The 27,397-nt window shown below is 48.5% G+C and overlaps 1 protein-coding gene across 2 annotated transcripts in view; it reads right to left on the bottom strand.

Moving 5' to 3' along the window:
• The window catches only part of LOC144502721 (hepatocyte nuclear factor 1-alpha-like), a 204,780-nt gene that overhangs the window by 102,190 nt on the left and 75,193 nt on the right, over window positions 1-27,397 (bottom strand). For both annotated transcript variants that reach the window (XM_078226962.1, XM_078226961.1), the window contains exon 4: window positions 14,361-14,596. In XM_078226962.1, coding sequence (XP_078083088.1) covers window positions 14,361-14,596 — 236 coding nt within the window. The remainder of the gene's footprint in view (window positions 1-14,360; window positions 14,597-27,397) is intronic.

The following is a 27,397-nucleotide window of genomic DNA, read 5'->3' as shown; positions in this document are numbered from 1 at the left end:
GTAGAAGTTTATTTACTAGAGTTGTCTATTTATCGACAAGTAGATAGGGCAGCATGGTGGCAAGCACTGCTGCCTCACAGCAGTGCTAATCCTCTCTCCACTCACATTGTCTGTACCTTTAAGACTTGAGTACTTGTAAAGACTCGCATTCCAACCATTATTTTGTAAATTGAGTTTGTGTCTTTATATGCCCTGTTTGTGAACAGAACTCCCACTTACTTGATGAAGGAGCAGCGCTCCGAAAGCTAGTGGCTTGTGCTACCAAATAAACCTGTTGGACTTTAACCTGGTGTTGTGAGACTTCTTACGGTGTTTACCCCAGTCCAACATTGGCATCTCCACATCATGGCCTCACAGCACCAGGGACGCAGGTTCGATTCCGGCCTCGGGTGACTTTCCGTGCGGAGTTTTGCACGTTCTCCCCGTGTCTGTGTGGGTTTCCTCCAGGTGCTCCGGTTCCCTCCCACAGTCCAAAGCTTGTGCGGATTAAGTTGTTTGGCCATGCTAAATTGACCCTTAATGTCAGGGGAACTAGCAGGGTAAATACATGGAGTCATGGGGATGGGGCCTAGGTGGGATTGTTGTCGGTGCAGGCTCGATGGGCCAAATGGCCTCCTTCTGCACTGTAGGGATTCTATGATTCTAGGTGTCAAACAACAAAAACCTTGCATTTGCATAGCACCTTTAATGTAATATCCGAGGGTATTTTACATGTGTATTATCAGCAAACATTCAGCACAGAGCCAGAGAAGGAGAGATCAGCGCAGGTGACCCAAAGCTTGGTCAAGTATATACTGGGGCAGAGTGGGTGCAGTCGTTTAGGATGGAATTCCATATCTTAGGAGCTAGGCATTATTCATGCAGGGGATGTGGGCTTCGCTGGCTAGGCCAGCATTCATTGTCCATCCCTAACTGCCGCCTTCTAGTTGAACATAAAGCTGCCAATGCTGGGGCAGGGTAAATCAGGAATGCACAGAAAGCTAGATTTCGAGGACCACAACTTCATGACTTGAAGATATATCGTCGTTCCTTCACCGTCACTGGGTCAAATTCCTGGATCTCCCTCCCTAACAGCATGGTGGGTGTACCAAACCGCATGGACTGCAGCGGTTCAAGAAGGCAGCTCATCACCACCTTCGCAAGGGCAATTAGGGATGGACAATAAATGCTGGTCTAGCCGGCAATCAACACTTCCTGTGAAATTTGGGGGCTTTGTTTTGAAATATTGTGGGCAACACGGTGGTCAGCACTGCTGCCTCACAGCGCCAAGGACCCAGGTTCCATTCCTGGCTTGGGCCACTGTCTGTGTGGAGTTTGCATGTTCTCCTCGTGTCTGCGTGGGTTTCCTCCGGGTGCTCCAGTTTCCCCCCCCCACAGTCCAAAGATGTGCGGGTTCGGTTGATAGGCTATGCTAAATTGCCCCTTAGTGTCAGGAGGATTAGTGGGGTAAATACGTGGGGTTACGTGGATGGGACCTGGGTGGGATTGTTGTAGGTACAGGCTCAACGGGCCGAATGGCCTCCTCCTAAACTGTAGATTCTATGATCATAATTATTGTTGACATCTTTCCCAAAGCTTCAGCTTTTACTTCACATTTTCCCCACATATTCCAGTTGTGTAGGGCTGGGAGGTGTTCTCCATAGTGCAGACCGTGGCTTGCCTGGAACTGTGAGGTGCTGGGAGGATATGTGTTAAGTATTTTCAGCTTTCACTGATGGCATTTGGAAGAATATAAACTCAATCTCGAGATCTCCAGAAATGCCATTATCACCACTGCAACAGTTCAAGCAGGACAGCTCAGCACCAGTCTCTCAAGGGCAATTAGAGATGGGCAAAGAATGCTGACCAAGCCAGTCATCCGCACATCCCATAAATCAATTTTTTTTAAACTGCCATATTTGACAGCTGGGCTCCCCTTTTTAAAGGTTGCAATACCAACTCATTCCTAGGCTTTTGTGCCTAAGGTACTTATGTGACCATACTGTACCTTTAAGAAATATATTTTAGTCATGGTTCTGTACAGGATATTTCTAGCAGTCCCTTCCATTTTATTGCAGCCATTTTGTCTACCGGAATCCTGTAGTGTTGCTGCAACAGCATAACTGTTTCTAACCGCTAGAATGTTGGTTTTATGTCTGAACTAATGCTGTTCTGCTGCTTTTCCCTGGGATTTTGCAGAGTGGGGCTTGTTTGGGATGATTGGCAGGTATCGTCGTAGAAACATAGAAACTAGAAGCAGGAGTAGGCTGCCCCACCATTCATTTTGATCATGGCGGATTATCGAATTCAATATCCTAATCCCCCCCTTATCCCTTGATCCCTTTAGCCCCATGTGACGGGGAAGCTGGGCTTATACAAGATATTCAAGCTTAGACCCTGCTTTTTGAGTCGAGGGGGAGCAGTGTCTCTCTTTTCCCCTCTCTGAAGTGGGAGACTGGAATCTACAGGAGGTAAGTTTCTTTCTTGGAGATTCTGTATGAGAGTGGATCTCTCTCTGAAAATTGCTCTCTGGATTTCTGTCCAGAAGTGTTAAAAAGCTGGAAGTCTAGCATCATGTGAGCATCTTTGGCTTCTGAGCTAATTGGTTCTACAGAAGGATTTGGATCTATGGGGCATTCCTTTAAATTGGAACAACAGAGATAGCTAGCTATTAAGGATTATACTTTGTCAAGTCCAAGTGTTTTAATTGGAAAAAGTTTTTCTAATTCTTTTTGTTATATCCTAACTTTTCTTGATAAAAACTTCCCAGTGGGTCACTTCATTCATACCTGTAGTGAAACACCTTATGCTCACCCTAATGCAAAAACCAGATGCAAAAATTGAGGTCTAGGCTAACTGCATAAAATACCTTGACGGCACGGTGGCACAGAGGTTAGCACTGCTGCCTCACAGTGCCAGGGACCCAGATTTGATTCCCGGCTTGGGACACTGTTTGTGTGGAGTTTGCATGTTCTCCCGGTGTCTGCATCGGTTTCCTCCGGGTGCTCTGGTTTCCTCCCACAGTCCAAAGACATGCAGGCTAGGTGGATTGGCCATGCTAAATTGCCGCTTAGTGTCAGGGGGATTAGCAGGGTAAATAAGTGGGGTTATGGAGATAGGGCCTGGGTGGGATCATTGTTGGTGCAGGCTCGATGGGCCAAATGGCCTCCTTCTGCACTCTATGGGATTCTATGAGTTTCTGGCCTGAGCCTTAACACTTAAATTATGGCTTAATGGCTTTGAGACTTTAACTTTCATCCACAGAGAGATACTTCAAGGCAGAATATGGCATTAATCGTTGTACAGAGGTTTCTGTGGTGTACGCTAATCAGATTCTCAGGAAATGACAGCATCATCTTACTTGGAATGATATAAATTTTAGCGCAACATGTGGTTCCAGGACATTCTAAGCCATAATTAATTCAATTCTCAGCCTATGCTACCCTGCTAGTCCCCCTCACACTAAGGGACGATGTGGCATTGTCAATCAACTTAACCCGCACATCTTCGGACTATGGGGGGAAACCCACGCAGACATGGGGAGAATGTGCAAAGTCCACACAAACAGTGACCCGAGGCCGGGAATCGAACCTGGGTCCCTGATGCTGTGAGGCAGCAGTGCTAACCACTGTGCCGCCGTGCCACCCTTTTCCATCGTGAAAACGCCAGAGTCAAAAGCTAATGGAGAGCTCTCAGCATCTTCAGGAAGTTACAATTTATCACAGCAATTTGGAATGGGGCCAACTTGGCAGAGGATAACTGGAGATTCAGAACTGAATTGAGAGCAAATTGGTGTTTGTTTTGACTTGGATGGAATTGGTTTCCCGATTGTGCCTCATTAGATAGAAGAGAGGTTTCAAAATGTCTAGCAAAAAAGGCTATCCGTTCTATACAGAGTATTGAAAGAATACATTAGTTATTGAAAGAAGTCTCACAACACCAGATTAAAGTCCAACGGGTTTATCTGGTAGGACGAGCTTTCAGGTGATGAAGGAGCAGCGCTCCGAAAGCGCGTGCTACCAAATAAACCTGTTGGACTTTAACCTGGTGTTGTGAGACTTTTCACTGTGCCCACCCCAGTCCAACGCCGGCATCTGCACATCTTAGTTATTGAAGTACATGGGATTGAGTTACCAAAGTACAGTTCACATAAATAAGCCATGATTTCACATAGTACGATTGTTACAGCGCTGAAGGAGGCCATTTGGCCCATCGTGTCCACACTACCTCTGCAAATGAACAAGTCACTTTGTGCCGTTCTCCTCTGTCTTCCAGCTGCTCGGAGCGTGGAACTTTGCCAACTCTTTGACTGAGCAGCCGTTCCTTCAGGATGTATTTACTGCTCTCTCAGGTCAGAATGTGATCTATCTGAGCAGTTGATAGCAGGGCTGTTTTTACATTTGAAAATTGCTCATTGCATTATGCAAATATTGGATGTATGATGAATCACAAATAGCTGCATACAAAATCTACAGAGATCTGCCGAGGAAACCTTAGGATTGATGTGTAATCAGGCTTATTCTACACAATGCTAAGAGCTCTAGCTGGTGTGCAGACCAGGACGTAGGATTATTACAAGGAGTTAATAAACAGGAGGCAAAACTGAATGGACTGATGGTGTGTATTAAGGACAGGAAGTGGCAAAAAAATCCACCTTCCGTTTAATGAAGGCTTACGAAAATTACAAAGTCAATTTAACACAAGGAAGAGCAGGGCACATGATTGGAGAGAAGGACAGTGGCTTATGAACCTACTGGATTATTAAGTATTATCTGCTATAGGCAGTGGTGTAGCGGTATTGTCACTGGACTAGCAATCCAGAGCAAGATCTGAGGATCCCAGATTCAAATCCCGCCACGGCCGATGGTGAAATTTGAATTCAATATAAATTGTTGATTGTCAGGAAAAACCCATCTGGTTCACTAATGTTGCTTTAGAGAAGGAAATCTGCCATCCTTACCTGATCTGGCCTACATGTGACTCCAGAGCCACAGCAATGTGGTTGACTCTCAAATGCCCTCTGAAATGGAGGGCAGTAAAGGATGGGCAATAAATGCTGGCCCAACCAGTGATGTTCACATCCCATAAAATGAATTTTTTGAGTGGCACAGTGGTTAGCGCTGCTGCCTCACAGTGCCAAGGACCCGGATTCAATTCCAGCCTTGGGTTACTTCTGCGTGGAGTTTGCACGTGCTCCCTGTGTCTGCGTGGGTTTCCTCCGGGTGCTCCGGTTTCCTCTCACGCTCCAAAGATGTGCTGGTTAAGTGGATTGGCTGTGCTAAATTGCCCCTTAATGTCAGGAGAATGAGCTGGGTAAATACATAGGGTTACAGGGATAGGGACTGGGTGAGATTGTTGTCGGTGCAGTCTCAATGGGCCAAATGGCCTCCTTTTGCACTGTAGGGAGAAAACAGAGAAACACAGACAAATATTCCATCTCTAATCTTCACTGGTTCACTCCGATCTGCTGTAGGACCCCCCAGCCCAATGCAGAGCCAAATATTTTTAAATGCCTGTGAGAAACACTGGTTGAAGAGTTGCATAATGGGAGATTGGAAGAAAGTTTGCAAAATAAGGAAACCGATTTTCTTCCGTGTAACATCCAAAACGCCCATTAATTAGAACCTTGTATTGGCTTCACTTTTGTTTCTTATTTGTCCAGGGGATGTGGGTGTACCTGGCTGGGTGTCACTTATTGCCCATTACTAATTCCCCTTGAACTGAGTGGCGTGCTAGGCTATGGAGTCACATGTAGGCCAGACCAGGTAAGGAGAGCAGACTTCCTTCCCTAAAGGACATGCATGAACCAGATGGATTTTTATGACAATTGACAATGGTTCCATGGTCATCATTAGACTTTTAATTCTAGATTTTTATTGAATTCATCTGCTGTGGTGGGATTTGAACCCAGGACTCCAGAGCATTACCCTGGCTCTCTGGATTACTAGTCCAGTGACAATACCACTGCACCACCACCTCCCCTTAGGAGTGGAATTGAGGAGAGGTTGAATAAACTAGGATTGTTTTCACTGGAAAGACGGAGGTTGAGGGGAGACCTGATACCACCTCCCCCTCGGAGCTCCATTATTGGTGACTGGATGTCTCACCTCTGAATTAGAAGCTTAGTCCAGAACTTGAGCTCATGACTAAGCTGACACACTATTGCATATTTAGTGGCTGAGGTGGCATTCCAAATCTCTGGACACTATTCAACAAAGAGCAGGGAGGCGCCGCAGCCAACATTCCTCCCTCAAACAACATCCAAAAAGATCCAGCTGCTTATCCAGGCCAGCTGCTGTCTGTGAGACCTTAATGTGTACAAAATGGCTTCCATACTTATCCACATGACAATGGTAACTCCAGGTTTGACTAATTCATTGTGTATGAAAGTAAATTTTATTTATTAGCGTCACAAGTAGGCTTACATTAACACTGCAATGAAGTTACTGTGAAAATCCCCTTATTACCACAAATCCGGCACTCCGGTACACTGAGGGTGAATTTAGCATGGCCAATATGCCTAACCAGCATGTCTTTCGGACTGTGGGAGGAAACCAAAGCACCCAGAGGAAACCCACGCAGACACGGGGAGAATGTGCAAACTCCACATAGACAGTGACCCAAGCTGGGAATCAAACCCACTCCTGGTGGTACATTGTGGACATGGCAGGTTGGAGTGAGGGGGGTGGTTTCCTTGTCCGTGGCCCCCTCTCTGGAGAATGAAGTCTCCAGCCTTGATGGTTCCACAGTCAGTCAGCCCCCCCTTGAAGCTGGCAGTGACCCCCCCGCAGGGGTGTGGACTGGCTGGAGGGGGGTATTACCTGCTAAACATCAGCAGGCTAGGAAAATTGCCCTTAACAGAGCCTTTAGTGATTTCAATTGACTGTCAGCCTCTGTCCAGCAGCCTGCCAATGTAGACCCTGTCTTACTGCTGGGAAATTTCATCAGCTATGGCACTGCTTCAGACAGCTGTCCCCACAAGGCCCCGCACTAATTTCCAAACTACCCACCTCCCGGCCTGACACCTGGGGTTGGGAAAATCCTGCCTCTTAAATTGGTGCCAGTCCAGCCCTCACCAGAACACAGAACCTGCAGTAACTTTCCCCCTCCAGTTCCTTCCCACTGCCGTTTGCTTCCTCCTTACCTCAACCTGTTCCTCATTCTCTGATTCACAAAGCCTCTGTTGATCTCCCAAAATGCAGCTCTCGGCCACTTAGCCACAAAAGACCAAGTTTTGCTCCTCTTAACTCAGCAAGGGACCAATTAAAAGTTAGGAGTTTATCGTCAGAGACCATTCAATCAGCAGGGTAGGGCCAGCCTACAAACCCATGTTTTAAATTCCGAGTCATCCTCGACTGCCTTAGCAAAGCTCGAAACCAGGGCCTGGGTGTTTTCTCTGTAGTTCGTGCACACTCAGCGGGTCCGAAAACGGGCATGAAACGCGGTGCCGGCCGTAAACTGCCCTGGAGCGCAATTCCATGCTGGCTGGCCAACTAATGACCATCCGGTGTGAAGCACGTGCTGCAAAAGGCTGAGCGCTGCCGGGGAGGGCGGTAAGAGGGCGGCACTGAGAAGTGGGAGGGTGCGGCCTGGTGCCCCCTCAGGGGGAGCGGCTGCTCTGGAGCTATCTCTGGGAGTTGCAGGCATGTGAAAAATAAATAGCGATGGAAAAAACTATGCAAAGAGTGTCTAGGCAGCACATTCAAACACTGGCCTCATACCCCAGACCCCCTTTTAATGTTATCTCAGCCCGGACAGTTCATCCCGTCCTGGATTGAGGTTGAAGCTATAACGTAAAGCCCGCCCGGCCAATCAGCAGACCCGCCATCTGTAAAACCAGATGGCCAGGTAAAACTATGGTCAATTGGCTCCTTAATTGGTTAAGTTGCCTGCTTGATTCTTGGCAGGCATGTTTCCTGCCTCCACCAACCAAAATACAAAGAACAAGGAAAAGTACAGCAGAGGAACAGGCCCTTCAGCCCACCAAGCCCGTGCCGATCATGATGCCCTAACTAAACTACAAAAAAAACCTTTTGCCCTTACTCGGTCCGCATCCCTCTATTCCCTCCCTATTCATGTACCCATGCTTCTTAAATGTTGCTAATGTGTCTGCTTCCACCACCTCCTCTGGCAGCGGATTCCAGGTACCCACCACTCGCTGTGTGAAAAACTTTCCCCACACATCTTCCTTAAACTTTCCCCCTCTCACCTTGAACCTTGTAATTGACACTTCCACCCTGGGAAAAATCCTCTGACTATCCACCCTGTCTATGTTTCTCATAATTTTGTGGACCTCTATCAAGTCTCCCCTCAACCTCCATCTTTCCAGTGAAAACAATCCTAGCTTATTCAACCTCTCCTCATAGCCAACACCCTCGAGGCCAAGCAACATCCTGATGAACCTCCTTTGCATTCTCTCCAAAGCTTCCACATCCTACTGGCCCGAACAGGCGCTGGAGTGTGGCGGCTAGGGGATTTTCACAGTAACTTAAGACCATAAGACATAGGAGCGGAAGTAAGGCCATTCGGCCCATCGAGTCCACTCCACCATTCAATCATGGTTGATTTCAACTCCATTTACCCGCTCTCTCCCCATAGCCCTTAATTCCTCGAGAAATCAAGAATTTATCAATTTCTGTCTTGAAGACGCTCAACGTCTCGGCCTCCACAGCCCTCTGTGGCAATGAATTCCACAGACCTACCACTCTCTGGCTGAAGAAATTTCTCCTCATCTCTGTTCTAAAGTGACTCCCTTTTATTCTAAGGCTGTGCCCCCGCGTCCTAGTCTCCCCTGCTAATGGAAACAACTTCCCTACGTCCATCCTATCTAAGCCGTTCATTATCTTGTAAGTCTCTATCAGATCTCCCCTCAACCTCCTAAACTCCAATGAATATAATCCCACGATCCTCAGACGTTCATCTTCATTGCAGTGTTCATGCAAGCCTACTTGTGATGTTAATAAATAAACTGAAACTAGTGTGGCGACCGGAACTGCACACAAAATGCGGCCTAACCAAGGTTTTATATAGCCGATGAGGTCAGGACATGCGCCTGACGTTTCCGCATGCTTCCAGAATGGGCGCACATTCTCCTGAGCAATGTTAAATTCTGGCCCCAGGGAATTTTGATGTTGATCAGTGGTGTAAAAGGGGCTACATCGGATCAGCTATCCATTCTCTGTCACTCCCCGATCAGGACAGATGCAAGACAAGAGCTACCCCCATTTCATCCATATTTCAACATTGCTCAGAAGGAGGGCAGTGCAAGGCATTAATGATGAGAGATACTGGATGATGTATTTCTACCATTAACATTGAATCTTCCAACTCTGTTCCTATTCCTGCGGGAAGGCCTGCAGAGGTCAGAGAGTCAGTGGAGACAGCTCCCTGCCAAACATCTCACTCTTACCTGCCAGGAAGAGGGTGGAAAAATGCAGGCTGATAATAAATGAGGTGTATAGCTGATCTAGCACATATTGCAGCCAAAACTTTGAACATTATGATCGTTAATATGTTGTCCATCCATCATCTACTGACCTACTTCGAGCCTTTAGTGTTCATTAGGCAGCGCTGTTAAGTAATTGATAAAAGACTTTCAAAGCATTATTATTATTAATTGGTTGTCAAATCAGAGCACAACAGCCTGTCAGCGCTGGAGTGCTGGTAACAGATGACAGGCCCTGTGAAGCAATAAGAGTTGCTGACAGCGGGAAGTAGGTACGAGTTGCCAAGTCGCAAGTTTGAGGTCTGAACCTGGTCCAAAAGGTTTTGTTTTGCTTCTCCTGTCACAAACAATGGATGGGATTTCCCACCCATTCCTCACCCACTGCCATTGTTCACACCCTCCGCTGCCAGGGAAGATCCCACTAGCTGGAACGGCCGAAGAATTTCGGCCAATGTCTTCAGTCTGATAGCTCTTCAAACAGAATGTGGGCACATTGTCAGCCAGGCTCACCCTTTGTCTCAATCCAACCCAACGCGGGGTTTTCTATCTACTGGGTGGCCATTGTGAAAGGCAATGGGATCAGGTTCCCAAGCATCATGCAGAGAAGCTGACCATTGTTGATGTACAAAGTGACAAGCATGCTTCACTCTGGAACATAATTCATCATTTTTATTAGCTCAATATTGCTGCAGATATTTGAAACTCCCCCTGCTTGGACCCTCACACTTCTGTAATTGAGAGATAATGAAGAATGAAATGAAAGACAGATTATGTGACAAAATAATCAACGGCTTGTATTTATGTCGGTAGCTCTTTGAAAGTAGGAAATGTCCCAGGGTGCTTCATGTGTGCATTTCAGATACTGAATCAAAGGAGGTGGTACAGGAGCTGTGAGGAAAAGCTTTGTCAAATAGACAGGCTTTGGAGAGTCTTAAAGGAAGGGTGGGAGGTGCTGAGAATTCCGGAACGTTGTAGCCGCGGTTGCAGGATGGGGTAGGAGCTCAGGCGGCACGGTGGCACAGTGGTTAGCACTGCTACCTCACAGCGCCACGGACCTGGGTTCAATTCACAGCTTGGGTCACTGTCTGTGCAGTCTGCACATTCTCCCCGTGTCTGCGTGGGTTTCCTCCCACAGTCCAAAAGATGTGCTGGTGAGGTGCATTGGCCGTGCTAAATTCTCCCTCAGTGTACCCAAACAGGCACCAGAGTGAGGCAACTAGGGGATTTTCATAGTGACTTCATTGCAGTGTTAATGTAAGCCTACTTGTGACATGAATAAATAAACTTTAAAGGGACACAGAAGATGAATCTTGTCACCACTAGCCCATCTTGTGGGCTGTTCACACACATTTGTTCAATAGTAATTGGAACAATATGCAACCTAAGGCATGATCCATTATTCTGCTGCTGAATTACAGCTTGAATGTGTCCCTTTAAGGTCACAACATCTCTTTGTTCCACCTTCTGGAGGTCACTTTGAGGGGGGAGGGGGGTGGGGATGGTTGTTATACCAAAACCATGTCTGCCATGTCAGGTAAATCCCACAGCGCTATTTTATAGAAGAGTAGGGGAATTGATGCCAGGGTCCTGACCAACATTCATCCCTCAACCCAGCGCCACTGACAAATATCAATAACCTGGCCATGATCTCAATGCTGTTTGTCAGACCTTGCTATGAACAAATTGGTTGCTGTTTTACATACGTTACAAGACAGAATGTGCTTCAAGAGTTCTTATTTAACTGTAAAGCACTTTGAGATGTATAGAATTCATGAAAGGTGCTAGAAGGCCGCACACCTATCTTTTTTTAAAAGTTTATTTATTAGTGTCACAAGTAGGCTTACATTAATACTGCAATGAAGTTACTGTGAAAATCCCCTACTTGCCTGTTCGGGTACACTGAGGGAGAATTTAGCATGGCCAACGCACCTAACCAGCACGCCTTTCGGATGGTGGGAGGAAACCGGAGCAGCCGGAGGAAACCCATGCAGACATGGGGAGAACGTGCAGGCCCCGCACAGACAGTGACCCAAGCCGGGAATCGAACCTGGGTCCCTGGCGCTGTGAGGCAGCAGTGCTAACCACTGTGCTATCGTGCTGCTCCATTTTATAAATAGTCGGGGTAACCAGGGCAGCATTTGTTGGCACAGTATCTGCAACTCCCCCTCGACCTTATAGGCTGAATCCAGATGATGGGCGGGCCACCCCTACATCTGGAGCCTACTCCAGAAGGTAACTGCTTAACGGGAATACCAGGCACCCTCAGACCCCACTGCAGTGCCCGTGACTCTCCTGAGCCAGACCCACAAGACAGTGGATACTATTTGACCCATAGCTGGGACCTGGCTGATTGATGCAAGGACACGCAAATTCACAAGAGGGAATGTATATCACAGCTGTGAACAGCAAGCTTCCTCCGAGATTACCAGCAGATCAGCCTAGGGCCCTAGGGTGTCTAGTTACTGTATGCTGCTGTGAGGAGGCATTACAGGGGGTCGTGGTGATGCAGAGGCTACGTCCTGGCAACAGAGCCTTACACGTTCTGCCTCCCCATCGCAGTAAGCTAGCCAGCAGCAGCAGATCATACAGCTACACTTGACACACAGCATCATCCTGCGGTAAAGCACTGACACACAGGCAGAGCCAGTTATTCTAGTGAGACTCCATTGACTAACCAACAGAATACACCAAGAAGCACAATGTGGCTTCAGAGAAGGCAGATCCACAGTGGACATGATCTTATCCCTATGTCAGCTTCAAGAGAAGTGCAGAGAACAGCGAACACTACTCCACCTTGATGCAGTGAGCAGAGCGGACGTCTTCTAGATAGTAGGGAAAATCAGCTGTCCTCTCAAGCTCTGCATTCTCTTACACTCCTCTCATATAACATACACAATGCTATTTAGTCAGTCTCCCTGTTTGCTGGCCACAGTGCTGCCCCCCCAAACCCCCCACAGCCTGATCACGGTGTCCACAAGCATTCCCGGCCAGCCACGACCACCTCCCCGACCTCCCCATCCTGGAGCGCCCCAATCTCCAGCAAACCCCCCACCGCTAACCCCCCCCTGCCCCGGAGACAGACCCCCCGGCAGACCATCCCTCTTAGCCCGCCCCGAGCGCTGGCCTCCCTCCAGCCCCAACCGATATCAATGCAGAGTGGCAGCGGAACCCCCATTCCCACCGATCACCCCCTTAGCCCTGCCCACAACAGGCCCTGCCCCTTCTCCCCACCCCAGGCCCCATCTCATTGCCCTCTAGGCCCTGCCCCTTGGCCCTGACCCATTCCCGATGGGCAGTGCCAAGGTGCCCCCTGGGTATGGGCACTTTGCCTCTTGGGCAGTGCCAGGGGGTACAGGCTGTCATTGCTAGGGTGCCCATGCCCAGGAGGCACCACCCCCTGCTGCCCAACCCCTGAGGGGGCCCCGACTGCCCCCTGATTCACTCCAGAGTCGTCTCCCGCTAGTTCCCTGCAAGTGGGGAGCTACTCTGAACCCCGCCGGAGTGAAATACTCCTGACGAGGTGGGAGATGCTATCGGGCCCGGAGAATTCCGTGCCGGGCCCGATAATCACATTTAAAATACATTTAAAAAGGATTTAAATTACTTGCCTCTCTTCCCGTCGGTTTCCAGCGCGGTTCCGACTGCGCCTGTTCTCCGGTTGTGGGAGACGCACATGCATCAAGAACGCATGCGCAAATCCCTCAAAATGGCCGACATACAATTCTCCCATCCCAAAGCGTCAAACGACGTGCGCGTCGGGATGGGAGAATCGGGCCCATTGATTCTTGCGCGCTATACAAACAAAGCATACCGTTCATAGAGTAGGAAAGGAGAGAGTGCAGAATGTAGTGTTACAGTCATAGCTAGGGTGTAGAGAAAGATCAACTTAATGGGAGGTAGGTCCATTCAAAAGTCTGATGGCAGCAGGGAAGAAGCTATTCTTGAGTCGGACCTTTCACCTTCTTCCATCGGGAAAAAGATACAAAAGTCTGAGGCTGTGTTCTCAGCCCCCCGACTATACTCCTTATACACCTCTGACTGCGGCCAGATTCCCCTCCAACCCGACTTTCAAGTTTGCTGATGACATCACCGTAGTAGGTCGGATCTCAAACAATGATGAGACAGAGTACAGGAATGAGATAGAGAATCTGGTGAACTGGTGCGGCAACAATAATCTCTCCCTCAATGTCAACAAAACGAAGGAAATATCATCGACTTCAGGAAGCGTGAAGGAGAACATGCCCCTGTCTACATCAACAGGGATGATTAACACGCTGACTAACATATTGCCAATGAAACTCCTGTGTGCACTGTTTTAATGAAGTTAGTGTCCAGTTTTAAATCCACTTGGTTTAAACTGGTTCATTAGTGGTAAAGTTACCTTACAAGAATTTGGAAGCAAGCGTTGAAAATAGTGAACGGGGAAATTTCAGCTGCGAGATGGATCAACTGGGAGCTGCATGTGGAGGCTGATGCTCGAGAATAGCTTCAAACAGTTTCAAAGGATCATGTGGATTGTACTCCTTCAAAATGCTTCGATGCACGGTTAATGGAACACTAGTGCTGGATAACCTGAACGCGTTTGATGCAATTCTCCTGCGAGAGTACAGGCTGGGATTCTCTGGCTGCGTCCGCAGCTGGGATTCTCCAGTCCTGCTGTAGTGAACGGAGACTTGGCTGAGCACCAAATTATCCATTCTCGCTGCAGTGTGAACGGCCAGAGAATTCCAGCCTATGTTTTGGAAAAGTGGTATCCGCTAAACTGCACAGGACAACATGGTATCTAAGGTTTCAGGAGGTTGCCCATAGCCTTTGACTCTTAACATACAGTCAACTCAGTCTGAGGTCCAGCGTGCCCTGTCTTATTTAGATTGAATATCCCACATTAGGTACCTTAAACACTGTAGTCAAAAAAAGTGAATGGATTGAACCTTACCATGTAATTTATTGGGTGACAGGGCACTTGGCTGCATGGGCAAGTTATTATGGGGTGTCACGGGGGTTACCGTGTGGGGCTGTTGAGTGCCGTATGCATCCATCGCTAACTTGTGCCGAAAAGCCTCTTCCTTCCTTCGATTAGCAAACCAGTTGTACACCCGCACCTCGGTAACCAGGTTCGAGCCCAGCCCATGGGCCTGTGATGGGGAAACCCCTCGTTGTATACACTCTGCTCTGCAATAAAGATGGATAATAAATGTGAAAGAGCAGGAGCCCATTTAATATCAGTTTGTCTGGAAGCTTCCAGGGAAAATTTACATGAGATAGATTCTTTACAGCTTTCCCAAATTCACACTGTGAATACACATTGAAAAAAAACATTTCTGCTTTGGGTCAAAGAAGTTTTTGTTAGTCCTTATCATCATAAACTTTCATTCCCTTTTCCAGGCTAGGAATTAAGTAGCAAAGGATATAATTGCATTAGAAGCAGTTCAGAGAAGGTTCACTCGACTGATAGAATCCCTACAGTGCAAAAAGAGGCCATTTGGCCCATCAAGTCTGCACCAACACTCTGAAAGAGCACCCGACCCAGGACCTGCCCCCCTCCCCCACCCCGCCCTATCCCCCTAACCCTGCACATTTACCATAGCTAATCCACCTAACCTACACATCTTTTGACACGAAGGGACAATTTGCCATGGCCATTGCATCTAACCAGCAAGTATTTCGGACTGTGGGAGGAAGCCGGAGCACCCGGGGGAAACCCACGCAGACACGGGGAGAGCGTGCTGACTCCACACAGACAGTGGCCCAAGGCAGAATCAAACCACTGTGCCTCCGTGCTGGAGGTCCTGGGTCGGATGCTCCTTCAGAGAGTTGGTGCAGACGTGATGGGCCAAATGGCCTCTTTTTGCACTGTAGGGATTCTGTGGTTCAATGATACCTGGGAACGGGAGGTTATCTTCTGAGGAAATGGTGGACAGGTTGGGCCTGTATTCATTGGTGTTTAGAAGATAGAGAGGAGATCCTGAGAGGATTTGACCGGGTGGATACTGAGAGGATGTTTCCCCTTGTGGGGGACTCTTTCAATAGGGGACACCTTTTAAAAATAAGGGGTCTCCCACTTAAGACAGAAATGAGGAGAAAATTTACCTCTCAGGTGATTGTGAATCTTCGGAACTCTCTTCCCCAGAGAGCAGTGGAGGCAGGGTCATTGAATATTTTTAAGACAACAGTATGGTGGCGCAGTGGTCAGCACTGCTGCCTCACAGTGCCAGACACCCGGGTTCGATTCCCGGCTTGGATGCCTGTCTGCGGAGTTTGCATGGGTTTCCTCCGGGTGCTCTGGTTTCCTCCCACAGTCTGAAAGATGTGCTGGTTAGGTGCATTGGCCATGCTAAATTCGCCCTCGGTGTATCCGAACAGGCGCCGGAGTGTGGCGACTAGGGGATTTTCACAGTAACTTCATTGCAGTGTTAATGTAAGTGATGCGCGATTAATTCACTCGGGAGGCTGGATCGTACCCGGGAAATAAAGGCTTTTATTAGCAATAAGAATGGAGCATACTGCTTAACAATACAATCCCAGACTAAAGAGTCACTAGGAAGTAGCAGTGACCTTTATACTCCTATAGGAAGGCGGAGCCAACCGGAGTGTACCACAGAACAATACCAACAGGTGGAACACCCCAACCCTAACCCCAACAGTAACAAGAGTAACATATGTACAAGTACCCATAGTGATAACCATCTATGGTTCAGTACCCATAGTGGTAACCATCTATGGTTCACCACATTCACTCCTCCTTTAAAAACAAAGGCCGGTGGGGCAAAAAAAAACAGTACGAACTGTCCATATATTCACAAGTTCAGTCGTATCGGAGGGCCGCACCGTCTCTGCGACCTCCTCAACACTGGCGGTAGCGCCGGTTCTGGTGACCGTGATGATCCTCTCTCCAAGGCAGTGTCCAGTGAGTCCTCCAGTTCCTCACGGACGGGTGGAGCTCGAGGTGGCGACAATCTCCTGGACTCAGGCAAGCTGTACACGGGAGTAAGAGGATTAAGTGGTGGTCCCAAAACTGCCTGCGCCGTGTCAGGAGGGGAGATAAAGGGCAAGGGGTCCCTAACCAGGGGTGCGGGAGCGACGGGGGTTTCCAGGTCCCCTGCAGGCGCCAGATCTCGGATAGAGACCGTGTCCTCTCGCCCGTCAGGATATGCTACATAGGCATATTGAGGGTTGGCGTGGAGGAGATGGACCTGTTCAACCAAAGGGTTGGACTTGCGGGTCCTAACATGCCGCCGCAGGAGGACAGGTCCTGAGTACATCAACCAAGACGGCAGTGAGGTCCCAGAGGAAGACTTCCTAGGGAAGGTAAACATCCGCTCATGTGGGGTAGCGTTGGTTGCCGTACACAGGAGGGACCGGATTGAATGGAGCGCATCAGAAAGTACCTCTTGCCAACAGGAGACTGGAAGACCCCTAGACTTCAACGCCAGGAAGACAACCTTCCAGACTGTAGCGTTTTCCCTTTCGACCTGCCCGTTACCCCTGGCGTTGTAACTCGTAGTCCTACTTGAGGCAATCCCTTTAGAGAGCGGGTATTGCCTCAAGTCGTCGCTCATAAACGACGAACCCCTATCACTGTGGATATAACTGGGGTAGCCGAACAGGGTGAAAAGATCCCGCAAGGCTTTGATAACCGTGGCAGAGGACATGTCTGAACAGGGAATGGCAAAAGGGAATCGAGAGTACTCGTCAACCACATTGAGGAAGTACACATTCCGATCTGTCGAAGGAAGGGGGCCCTTGAAATCAACACTCAGTCGTTCAAAAGGGCGAGTGGCCTTAATGAGATGTGCCCTGTCAGGTCGGTAGAAGTGCGGCTTGCATTCAGCACATACCTGGCAGCTTCGAGTTATCGACCTGACATCCTCTACGGAGGAGGGCAGATTCCGGGCCTTTACAAAATGGAAGAGCCGAGTGATCCCCGGATGGCAGAGATCATTGTGGAGGGCCTGTAGCCGGTCCTCCTGCACACTGGCACATGTTCCATGCGACAGGGCATCTGAGGGCTCATTGAGCTTCCCCGGACGGTACATGATATCATAGTTGTAGGTGGAGAGTGCGATTCTCCACCTCAAGATTTTATCATTTTTGATCTTACCCCTTAACGTGTTGTTGAACATGAAAGCCACGGACCGCTGGTCCGTGAGCAGGGTAAATCGTTTTCCAGCCAAGTAATGTCGCCAATGCCGGACGGCCTCCACAATGGCCTGAGCCTCTTTTTCCACCGCGGAGTGCCGAATTTCAGGGCCTTGGAGGGTGCGAGAGAAAAAGGCGACGGGCCTGCCCGCCTGGTTAAGTGTGACGGCCAGGGCGAAATCAGATGCATCACTCTCCACCTGGAAGGGGATGGACTCATCGACAGCGTGCACCGTGGCTTTCGCGATGTCAGCTTTTATCCCTTCAAAGGCTAAGCGAGCCTCTGCTGCCAGGGGAAAAGAGGTAGACTTTATGAGCGGACGGGCTTTGTCCGCATAATTGGGAACCCACTGTGCGTAATACGAAAAGAAGCCTAAGCATCTTCTCAGTGCTTTGACGCTAGTGGGTAGGGGAAGTTCAAGGAGGGGACGCATACGGTCTGGATCAGGGCCGAGGACCCCGTTTTCCACCACATATCCGAGAATTGCTAGGCGGCGCTTGCTGAATACACACTTCTCCCTGTTATAGGTCAGATTCAGGCGAGACGCAGTGCGTAAAAACTTTAGGAGGTTGGCATCGTGGTCCTGCTGGTCATGGCTGCAGATAGTGACGTTGTCCAGGTACGGGAAGGTAGCCCGTAGCCCGTTTTGGTCCACCATTCGGTCCATTGCACACTGGAAGACCGAGACCCCATTAGTGACGCCAAAGGGGACCCTTAAGAAGTGGTAGAGACGGCCATCCGCCTCAAAGGCCGTATATTTTCGGTCCTCTGGGCGAATGGGGAGGTGGTGATAGGCTGACTTCAAGTCGATGGTGGAGAACACCCGGTACTGCGCAATCTGATTGACCATGTCAGATATGCGCGGGAGAGGGTACGCGTCCAGCTGCGTGTACCTATTAATGGTCTGACTATAGTCTATGACCATCCGGGGCTTGTCTCCAGTCTTAACCACCACAACTTGTGCTCTCCATGGGCTAGTGCTAGGTTGAATGATCCCTTCCCTGAGGAGCCGCTGAACCTCAGATCGAATAAAGATCCGATCCTCAGCGCTGTAACGCCTGCTCTTAGTTGCGATGGGCTTGCAGTCTGGCACGAGATTTTCAAATAAAGACGGCGGGGTGATTCTGAGTGTCGAGAGACTGCACGTGGAGCGCGCTGGGCAATTTGGAGGCTGCTGTTCTCCCACTGAAAGTGGAGGAAGTGGCCCATCGTACTGCAGGGTCACACTCCTCAGGTGGACCATAAAGTCTAGTCCCAGGAGTACCGGAGCGCAAAGGTGCGGTAACACGAGGAGCCTGAAGTTCTCATAAACTGTGCCCCGCACCGTTAGGTTTACCACGCAGCTCCCAAGAACGGTAACAGATCGGGACCTCGACACCATAGAAATTGTCTGTCTGACAGTCTGTACTCGGAGACAGCACCGTTTCACGGTGTCAGGATGAATGAAACTCTCCGTGCTCCCGCTGTCAAACAGACAATGTATCAGGCGTCCGTTTACCTCTATGTCCATCATGGACTTGTCGAGTCTGTGAGGCTTGGCCTGGTCCAGGATGATTGACGCCACCGTTGAATCTTGAGTGTAACTGCAGGCAGCTGAGATGGTCGATGATGATGACCCCTGCTGGTCGTCTGCGGTCAGTGTCGACCAAAATGGCTGCGCCCATGGATCGCACGTGGTCGATGGCGTTGAAAGTGGCGGCACTCGCAGGTCGCACGTGTCTTGCGTCGTCGTCCTCAGGAATGGCGGCGCTCGTGAATCGCACGTGGTTGAAGACTTCGATGAAGCCGGAGACGAGGAGACAGATCCTGGAGAGTCACACGCAGCACTGCTTGGCTTCGAAGGTGGTTTCGCTCGGCACACTTTAGCATAATGTCCTTTCTTCCCACACGCAGAGCAAAATGCCGTTCTGGCCGGACATCGCTGACGAGGGTGCTTCGCCAATCCACAGAAATAGCACCGTGGGCCACCTGGAGCTGCCGCCGCCGTCAGGTCCGAGGTTGAAAGCACGATCGCACAGTTCCTAGGAGCCGCTGGGTAGAGTTGAGTCGGTGGCTGTACTTGCCACGATGTTCCCACGTGGTCGGTGGGGTAAGTTTCAAGACTTCTGGAGGCCGTTTCCATCGCATCAGCCAATTCCACCATCTTAGCTAGGTCTAAGTTACCTTGCTCTAGCAGCCGCAGGCGAATATAGGATGAGCCGATTCCCGCCACGAACGCATCTCGGATCAGATCGTTAGTGTATTGAGTAGCCGACACCTCCCTGCAATTGCAGGCTCTGGCTAGCTGCTGAAGTTCGCGCAGGTACTGACCCGTCGTTTCGCCGGGCTGCTGCCGTCGAGTGGCTAGTAGGTGCCGAGCATGAATCTCGTTTGGCGGTTTATTGTACAGCTTCTTAAGTAGTTCGATGGCCCCTTTGTAGTCTTGGGAATCACGGATTGTTGCATACACAGTGTCGCTTACCCTTGCGTGGAGGACCCGCAATCTGTCGGCGTCGTTTTGGACTGCTGTCGAGGCGTCGATATAATCCTAGAAACACTTCAACCAATGGTCGAAAGTGTTCGACGCTCCAGCGGCACGCGGATCTAAGGTAAGCCGATCGGGTTTTAACATTTGCTCCATGGTTTTTTTTTTCTTCAAACAAAATTTATTGCTAATAAAATTGATGCGCGATTAATTGACTCGGGAGGCTGGATTGTACCCGGGAAATAAAGGCTTTTATTAGCAATAAGAATGGAGCATACTGCTTAACAATACAATCCCAGACTAAAGGGTCACTAGGAAGTGCAGTGACCTTTATACTCCTATAGGAAGGCGGAGCCAACCGGAGTGTACCACAGAACAACACCAACAGGTGGAACACCCCAACCCTAACCCCAACAGTAACAAGAGTAACATATGTACAAGTACCCATAGTGATAACCATCTATGGTTCAGTACCCATAGTGGTAACCATCTATGGTTCACCACAGTAAGCCTACTTGTGACACTAATAAATAAACTTAAAGACAGTGGTAAACAGATTCTTGACTAACAAGGGCGTCAAAGATGATCGGGGTAGATGGAATGTGGAGTTGAAACCACAATCAGATCAGCCGAGATTTTATTGAATGGCGGAGTAGCCTCGAGGGGCCAAATGGCCTACTTCTGCTCCTAATTTGTATGTTCACCACCAAATATGTGCTTTTAAAACTCTAATATCTTTTCAAAACATAAATTAAAACACATTCTGGCCTAGTTCAGTCAACTGTTGTAACAATTAATCTTTCCGATGACAGGTCTCAGTGGCACAGGCAACAACAACAAACTTGCATTTATATGGCACCTTTGTTTTCATAGAATCCTCCAGTACAGAAGGAGGCCATTTGGCCCATCGAGCCTGCACTGACAACAATTCCACCCAGGCTCTATTCCCGTAACCCCACATATTTACCATGGCCAATTTAACATGGCCAATCAACCTAACTCGCACATCTTTGGACTTGTAACATAACAAAATTTTCCAAGGCACTTTCAAACTGCTTGGTTAAAGAAGTAGGTTCTGAGGAATGTCTTAAATGAGGAGAGGGAGAGGTAGCGGGATGGAGAGGCTCAGGGGAGAGTTCCGGCGGTCAAGACCCAGAGAGATGATGGCACGGACGTCAATGATGGAGCAATTTAAACCAAGGATGCACGGAATTGGAGAAGTATGGATGGCTGTGGGGCTGAAGGAGATTCATGAAATAGGGAAGACTGAGGCCGCAGAAAGATTTGAAAACAAGTTTGAGAATTTTAAAATTGAGGTGATTCCCGACTGGGTCCCAGAATGTAGTTCAGCAAACACAGGGGGTGATGGGCAAACGGGTCTCTCTTTGAGGGTTAGGATGTAAACTGACGTGTTTTGGATGACTTCGGGTAAGAGATGTATCAGGACAGCATTGGGGCCTGGAGGTGGCAACGGTTGGTTGCGGGTTTCAACAATGGAGGGGGTGAGATGGACCACATAACAAAGATAGAAGTAGGCAGTCTTGGTGATGGAGAGAATAAGGTTTAAAGCTCAGATCAAGGTCGATAAAGGTGCCAAGGTTTTATCCGGTCTACTTCAACCTACAATCTGGAGAAGGCAGGGGTTCGTGGCTGGAGTTAGTTTCTGGAGAATGGAGTTTACCATTTTCTTGCCCTTCCCGCCAGTCCCACTGACGCTAAGCCCCCAACCATGGGTTCCCCGGCAGCGGAGGGCGCGAGCAAAAGAAACCCCGTTGACAGCAGCGGGACCGGAAAGTCCTACCACTAGCCAATTGCAGACTGCCTCCGCCGCCACAAAACACGTCACGCAGAGCGGTGGAAAACCCTGCTCACTGGCTTCGATATTTCATTGAAGCAAATTTCCCCTCATTACACCTTGGTAACCGACAGGCAGTTTGACAAATCAGGGGCATTGAAGGAGTCAGAAGCAGTGATGGCAAGGTGGGGCATCAATGGACATGTGGAACCTGGCGCCATATCTCCAGATTATGTCACTATGGGGCAGCATAGAAATGAGAAATAGGAGAGGTAAAGAGGAACCCCAGAGGTGACAGTGCGGGAACATAAAGATAAGCCATCGACACTCAATCCTGACACACAAAATGTCATTTGAACTTTTGGGAGTGGCAGAAGCTAAGCAATAACAGATCAGCCATCTGATTTTCCTTCCCACGATGGAATACAACAAGCCAACAATCTACTTCTGCCTCTTTTTCACCAGTGATGGAACTTAAAATCAGCCCTAAACATTCTGTGAGGTTAATTAACATGTACGTCAATTGAAAGGTCCCTTTGAAATTAAACTTTGTTTAAAGAGGATTAGCGAGGCCATAGTTTGAGGATTAGGAAAAAGAGCAATAACTTTGTAAGAAAGATTGCTCACATCATAGATTAATGTAGAAGTTACAAACTGTTTATTATTTTTGAACAGCAACAAGGATCTAGTTAAGTTTAGCAATTACTGTTAATACCTCAATTCATTTGCCCCATTTCTCTTTACTACATCAAACTCAGTGCAGAATTATCCCGATGCCTTATGAAGACAGAAGGTGGTGTGTCGACATGAAATTGTAATAAGGCTTTGGAAGCAGATGTGCCTTCACCAAAATCCCATTATTTACAATTCCAACAGCAGGACACACAGTGCTATCAGTCAGCAGCCTACCTTCAGGACTGCCAGAGGAACTGACACTCCCAGTTAAGTACAAGGAAAAGGCTCCCTGATTGACCTGTCAATTGGATCCTTAACCAGGGAGTTCATATTCCAATAGGCCAACTCCAATGGCCTGATTGAAGTCATTACAGAAATAGAACAAGTAGCTGAGGTGATCTGCATTAGTCCAAAGATATGCAAGTTAAGTTGATTGGCCATGCTAAAAGAAAATTACCCCTTAGAGTCCTGAGATGCGTAGGTTAAAGGGATTAGTGGATAAAATGTGTAGGGATATGGGAGTAGGGCCTGGGTGGGATTGTGGTTGGTGCAGACTCGATGGGCCGAATGGCCTCTTTCTGCACTGTAGGGTTTCTATGATTATCCAGACGTGCTAAAAAATCTGCCAGACTACCACAGCTAAGGAAACAACATTTCATTTCCCACTGGGCCAGGGCAGCGCGGTGGCACAGTGGTTGGCACTGCTGCCTCACAGCGCCAGGGACCCGGGTTTAATTCCCGGCTTGGGTCACTGTCTGAGTAGAGTCTGCACGTTCTTCTCGTGTCTGCGTGGGTTTCCTCCGGGTGCTCTGGTTTCCTCCCACAGTCTAAAGATGTGTAGGTTAGATGGATTGGCCATGCTAAATAGCCCCTTAGGGTGGAATTCTACCGCCCCATGGGGAATCGAAGCGGGCGAGGGGCGGACAATGGAAAGGTCCATTGACCTTGGGCGGGATTTTATGGTTTCAAGACAAGTGAGGCTGTAAATTCCAGCCCTTAGTGTCAGGGGGATTAACAAAGGTAATTAGAGATTACGGAGATAGAGCCTGGGTGGGTTTGTGGCTGGTGCAGACTCGATGGGCCGAATGGCCTCCTTCTACACTCTAGGGATTCTATATGCAAATTGTCACTAGAGTTACCAGCCCTTCAGCATTGCCTGGAAGTGCTCAAGAATTAAGAATGAATCTGGGCACTGCCCAAGAAATAAAATCATCGGGGCATTAAATATAATTGTACACTTTACTCACTTCCTTTTATTTGGTGTGAAAACAGTGGAAATGGGATAAGAGGCTGTTCGACTGGGTGGGGCGGCTGGAGACGGGAGGTCATGTGATGAAACCTGAAGGAAAACATCCACCCTGCTTTTGTGACTGGAGAATCGTGTACACACGAGACAAGTCTAGTCTGGGTGACAGATGACATGTGCAAACATTAAAGAGGCTTGACAGAGCTTGTAGTGTTACTTCCCCAAATGTACATTGTACGTGACCCCATTTTGTGTCCCTCTCAGAGGCAGCTGTCTCAGAATTCGATTACATGTAACAGCAAGCTGTGCAGCGAGAGGCAGTTCTCTATCCTCTTCTGAATGCACGGTATAACTATCATCAGAGAGGCCATTCTTGTGCTCTTGTCATGTGTTTGTCTCTCACTGTGCACCAAAGAATGGGTTGTACCTGACAGAAATAGATAGCTTCTCGATTGGTAGGGGGATCAAAGGTTACGGGGAAAAGGCTGAAGAATGGGTTTGAGAAATTTCTCAGCCATGATTGAATGGCGGAGCAGATTCGATGGGCCAAATGGCCTAATTCTGCTCCTATATCTTGTGGTCTTATCGAATGTCACACAATGCAATCACTAGGCAGACAATTTCCCGACATCTCCCTGACCCTTCAAACACCACCTGCCCCGTATTTTGTCACCTTATCTAAGGAAGGATATACTGGCATTGGAGGCTGTCCAAAGGTTCACTAGGTTGTTCCCAGGTATGGAGGGATTTTCTGATGAGGAGAGGTTGAGTAGGTCGGGCCTGCACTCCTTAGGGTTTAGAAGAATGAGAGGTGACCTTATTGAGACATGTAGGATTCTCAGGGGGCTTGACAGGTTAGATGCTGAGAGGTTGTTTCCCCTTGTGTGAGAGTCCAGGACCAGACGGCATAATCTCAGAGTAAGGGGTCGCCCATTTAAGACAGAGATTAGGAAGAATTTTTTTCTTTCAGAGGGTAGTGAATCTGTGGAATTCTTTACCGCAGAGAGCTGGAGAGGCTGGGTCATTAAGTATGTTCAAGGCTGAGATAGACAGATTGTTAATCAGGAAGGGAATCAAGGATTATGGGGATAAGGCGGGGAAGTGGAGTTGAGGATTATCACATCAGATCAGTTATGATGTCATTGAATGGCGGAGCAGACGCGATGGGCTGAATGGCCTATTTATGCTTCTAAGTCTTACGGTTTTATGTGGCAGAGTCTGCAGACCATGTAGTGGGTTTGTCAGTTATCTCAGAAACCATTTAACCAGAGTGGAATCAAGTCATCCTTGGCCCTGACAGGGGGCTGCCTAAGAAGAGAGAAAGATTTCCAACAGGAGAACCAAATGGTAATTAGGAACTGATGGCTGATCTAGCTCCTCATTTCCTGGTCTGAGGTTGTTCAAGTCAATAGCAATTGATACCAATACTACCAATGCCTAAACAAGTGGTGAGAGTGCATTCCTCCACCACGCAGTGTTAACACAATGTTATTACAATTACACCACTCTTCCCTGAGTTGTTTCCTTGTCTGCTTGATGCTCTCTAACTTCAAAAAATACAAAATGAAATCTTTTTACCAGCAGTTTCCAGCTCATGGAGGATACTTCAGGCCAAAGGACAACCAACAACCTGCACCGAAAACTCTGCGCACACTTTGACAGGCGTCCTGCCACAGCAACTGAGATCATCCATAAATCAATCAAAAACATTCTAAATAAAGCTATTTATTCCTATCCCACATGGTGGCACATTGGTTAGCACTTCTGCCTCACAGTGCCAGGGACCCGGGTTCAAATCCAGCCTCAGTCTGTGTGGAGTTTGCACGTTCTCCCTGTGTCTGCGTGGGTTTCCTCCGGGTGCTCCGGTTTCCTCCCACAGTCCAAAGATGTACTGGTTAGGTTGATTGACCATGCTAAATTAACCCTAGTGTCAGGGGGATTAGCAAGGTAAATATGAGGCCGGAGTTGAACCCGGGTCCGTGGCGCTCTGGGGCTGCAGTGCCACTGTGTGGGATAGGAATAAATAGCTTTATTTAGAATGTTGCTGATTGATTTATGGATGATCTCAGTTGCTGTGGCAGGATTTGTTATACATGTCAAAGTATGTGCAGAGTTTTCGGTGCAGGTTGTTGGATGTGGATTGGCCTGAAGCCTCCTCCAAGAGATGGAAACTGTTGGTAAAACGATTTCATTTTTTATTTTTATAAATAAAAATGACGGGGATAGGGCCTGGGTGGGATTGTGGTCGGTGCAGACTCGATGGGCCTTCTGCACTGTAGGGATTCTATGATTCTATGAATGTTAACAGATCCTCCAGGATCTGGATCTATAACTTCACCAAAGTCTAATCAGTTCTTCCTTGAGCCAGGCCCTATCTGTGTATTAAATATCATTGCGATCACTCCCCTAGTTTGTGAAATGTATCATTCACAAAGGGAATAACAGGAGCAAAAACATTACCTTCGCCCAACTTCAGTGACGGAGATAATTAGTCAACTCGGCACTGGATAGAGATTGCATCAGTTTCCTTCCTAATCTGATAGGTTAAAAATAGGGCATTGTATTTACCCGGTGAGTCAGCAAAGGAGCTATAATTAAGGTTACCTTTTCAGTCAGTGTTGTTTCAGGCAGGCTGGCTCAGTGACATCTCTGAGGTAAACACAGCCCTGTGCTCACTCTCCTACACTGGTTTCCGATGCACCAACACCCGCACTTTAGGAATCACATTCTTGTTTTCAAATCCTTCCATGGCCTTACCCATCTCCCCCAGCCCTGCAACCCCCCGCTAGAACACTATGGAGAAAGGGTTCAATAAAGCCCGATAGCCAGCCCAAGGATTTCACTGTGCAATTACCCCACGCCCAATGGAACTGATACAGGCAACATGTAAACTTTGTGTTTCATGTTCATCTCCTCCTCTGGGCATCCGGGCCAGTGTTAATGTGATGCTGAGTGGCAGTTAGCTCAGCAGGGGACCCAGGTTTGTGTGAGACTAGCAGGAATTAAAGTTAGTCTGTACTCCTTAAAAGTAACATGGACCTCTTAAAGGTGTATTTTGTCTGCTGCAGATGCTGCAAGCGGTTCAGAAAGACTTTTGGAGCAGGAACAGGTGGAGCAATATAGTAGCAGACCAGAGACAGGGTTCCTAGGTTCTCAACTGCAACACTGGGGGCCTTAGAGCATGAGGTGGAAAGGAGGAAAGAGTTCATCTTTCCATAAGGAGATCCTGCAGACATACATAGAATCATAGAATCATAGAAACCCTACAGTGCAGAAAGAGGCCATCTGGCCCATTGAGTCTGCACAGACCACAATCCCACCCAGACCCTACCCCCATATCCCTACACATTTACCCGCTAATCCCTCTAATCTCTCTAACCTATGCATCTCAGGACACTAAGGGGCAATTTTTAGCATGGCCAATCAACCTAGCCCGCACATCTTTGGACTGTGGGAGGAAACCGGAGCACCCGGAGGAAACCCACGCAGACACGAGGAGAATGTGCAAACTCCACACAGACAGTGACCCAAGCCGGGAATCGAACCCAGGTCCCCGGAGCTGTGAAGCAGCAGTACTAACCACTGTGCTACCGTGCCGCCCCAACCACTGTGCTACCGTGCCGCCCCTATACATACCCTATAAAGGTACATAC

The sequence above is a fragment of the Mustelus asterias genome, chromosome 13 (assembly GCF_964213995.1).
Source record: "Mustelus asterias chromosome 13, sMusAst1.hap1.1, whole genome shotgun sequence".
NCBI lineage: Eukaryota > Metazoa > Chordata > Chondrichthyes > Carcharhiniformes > Triakidae > Mustelus > Mustelus asterias.
This window is presented reverse-complemented; position numbering and strand designations above follow the sequence as displayed.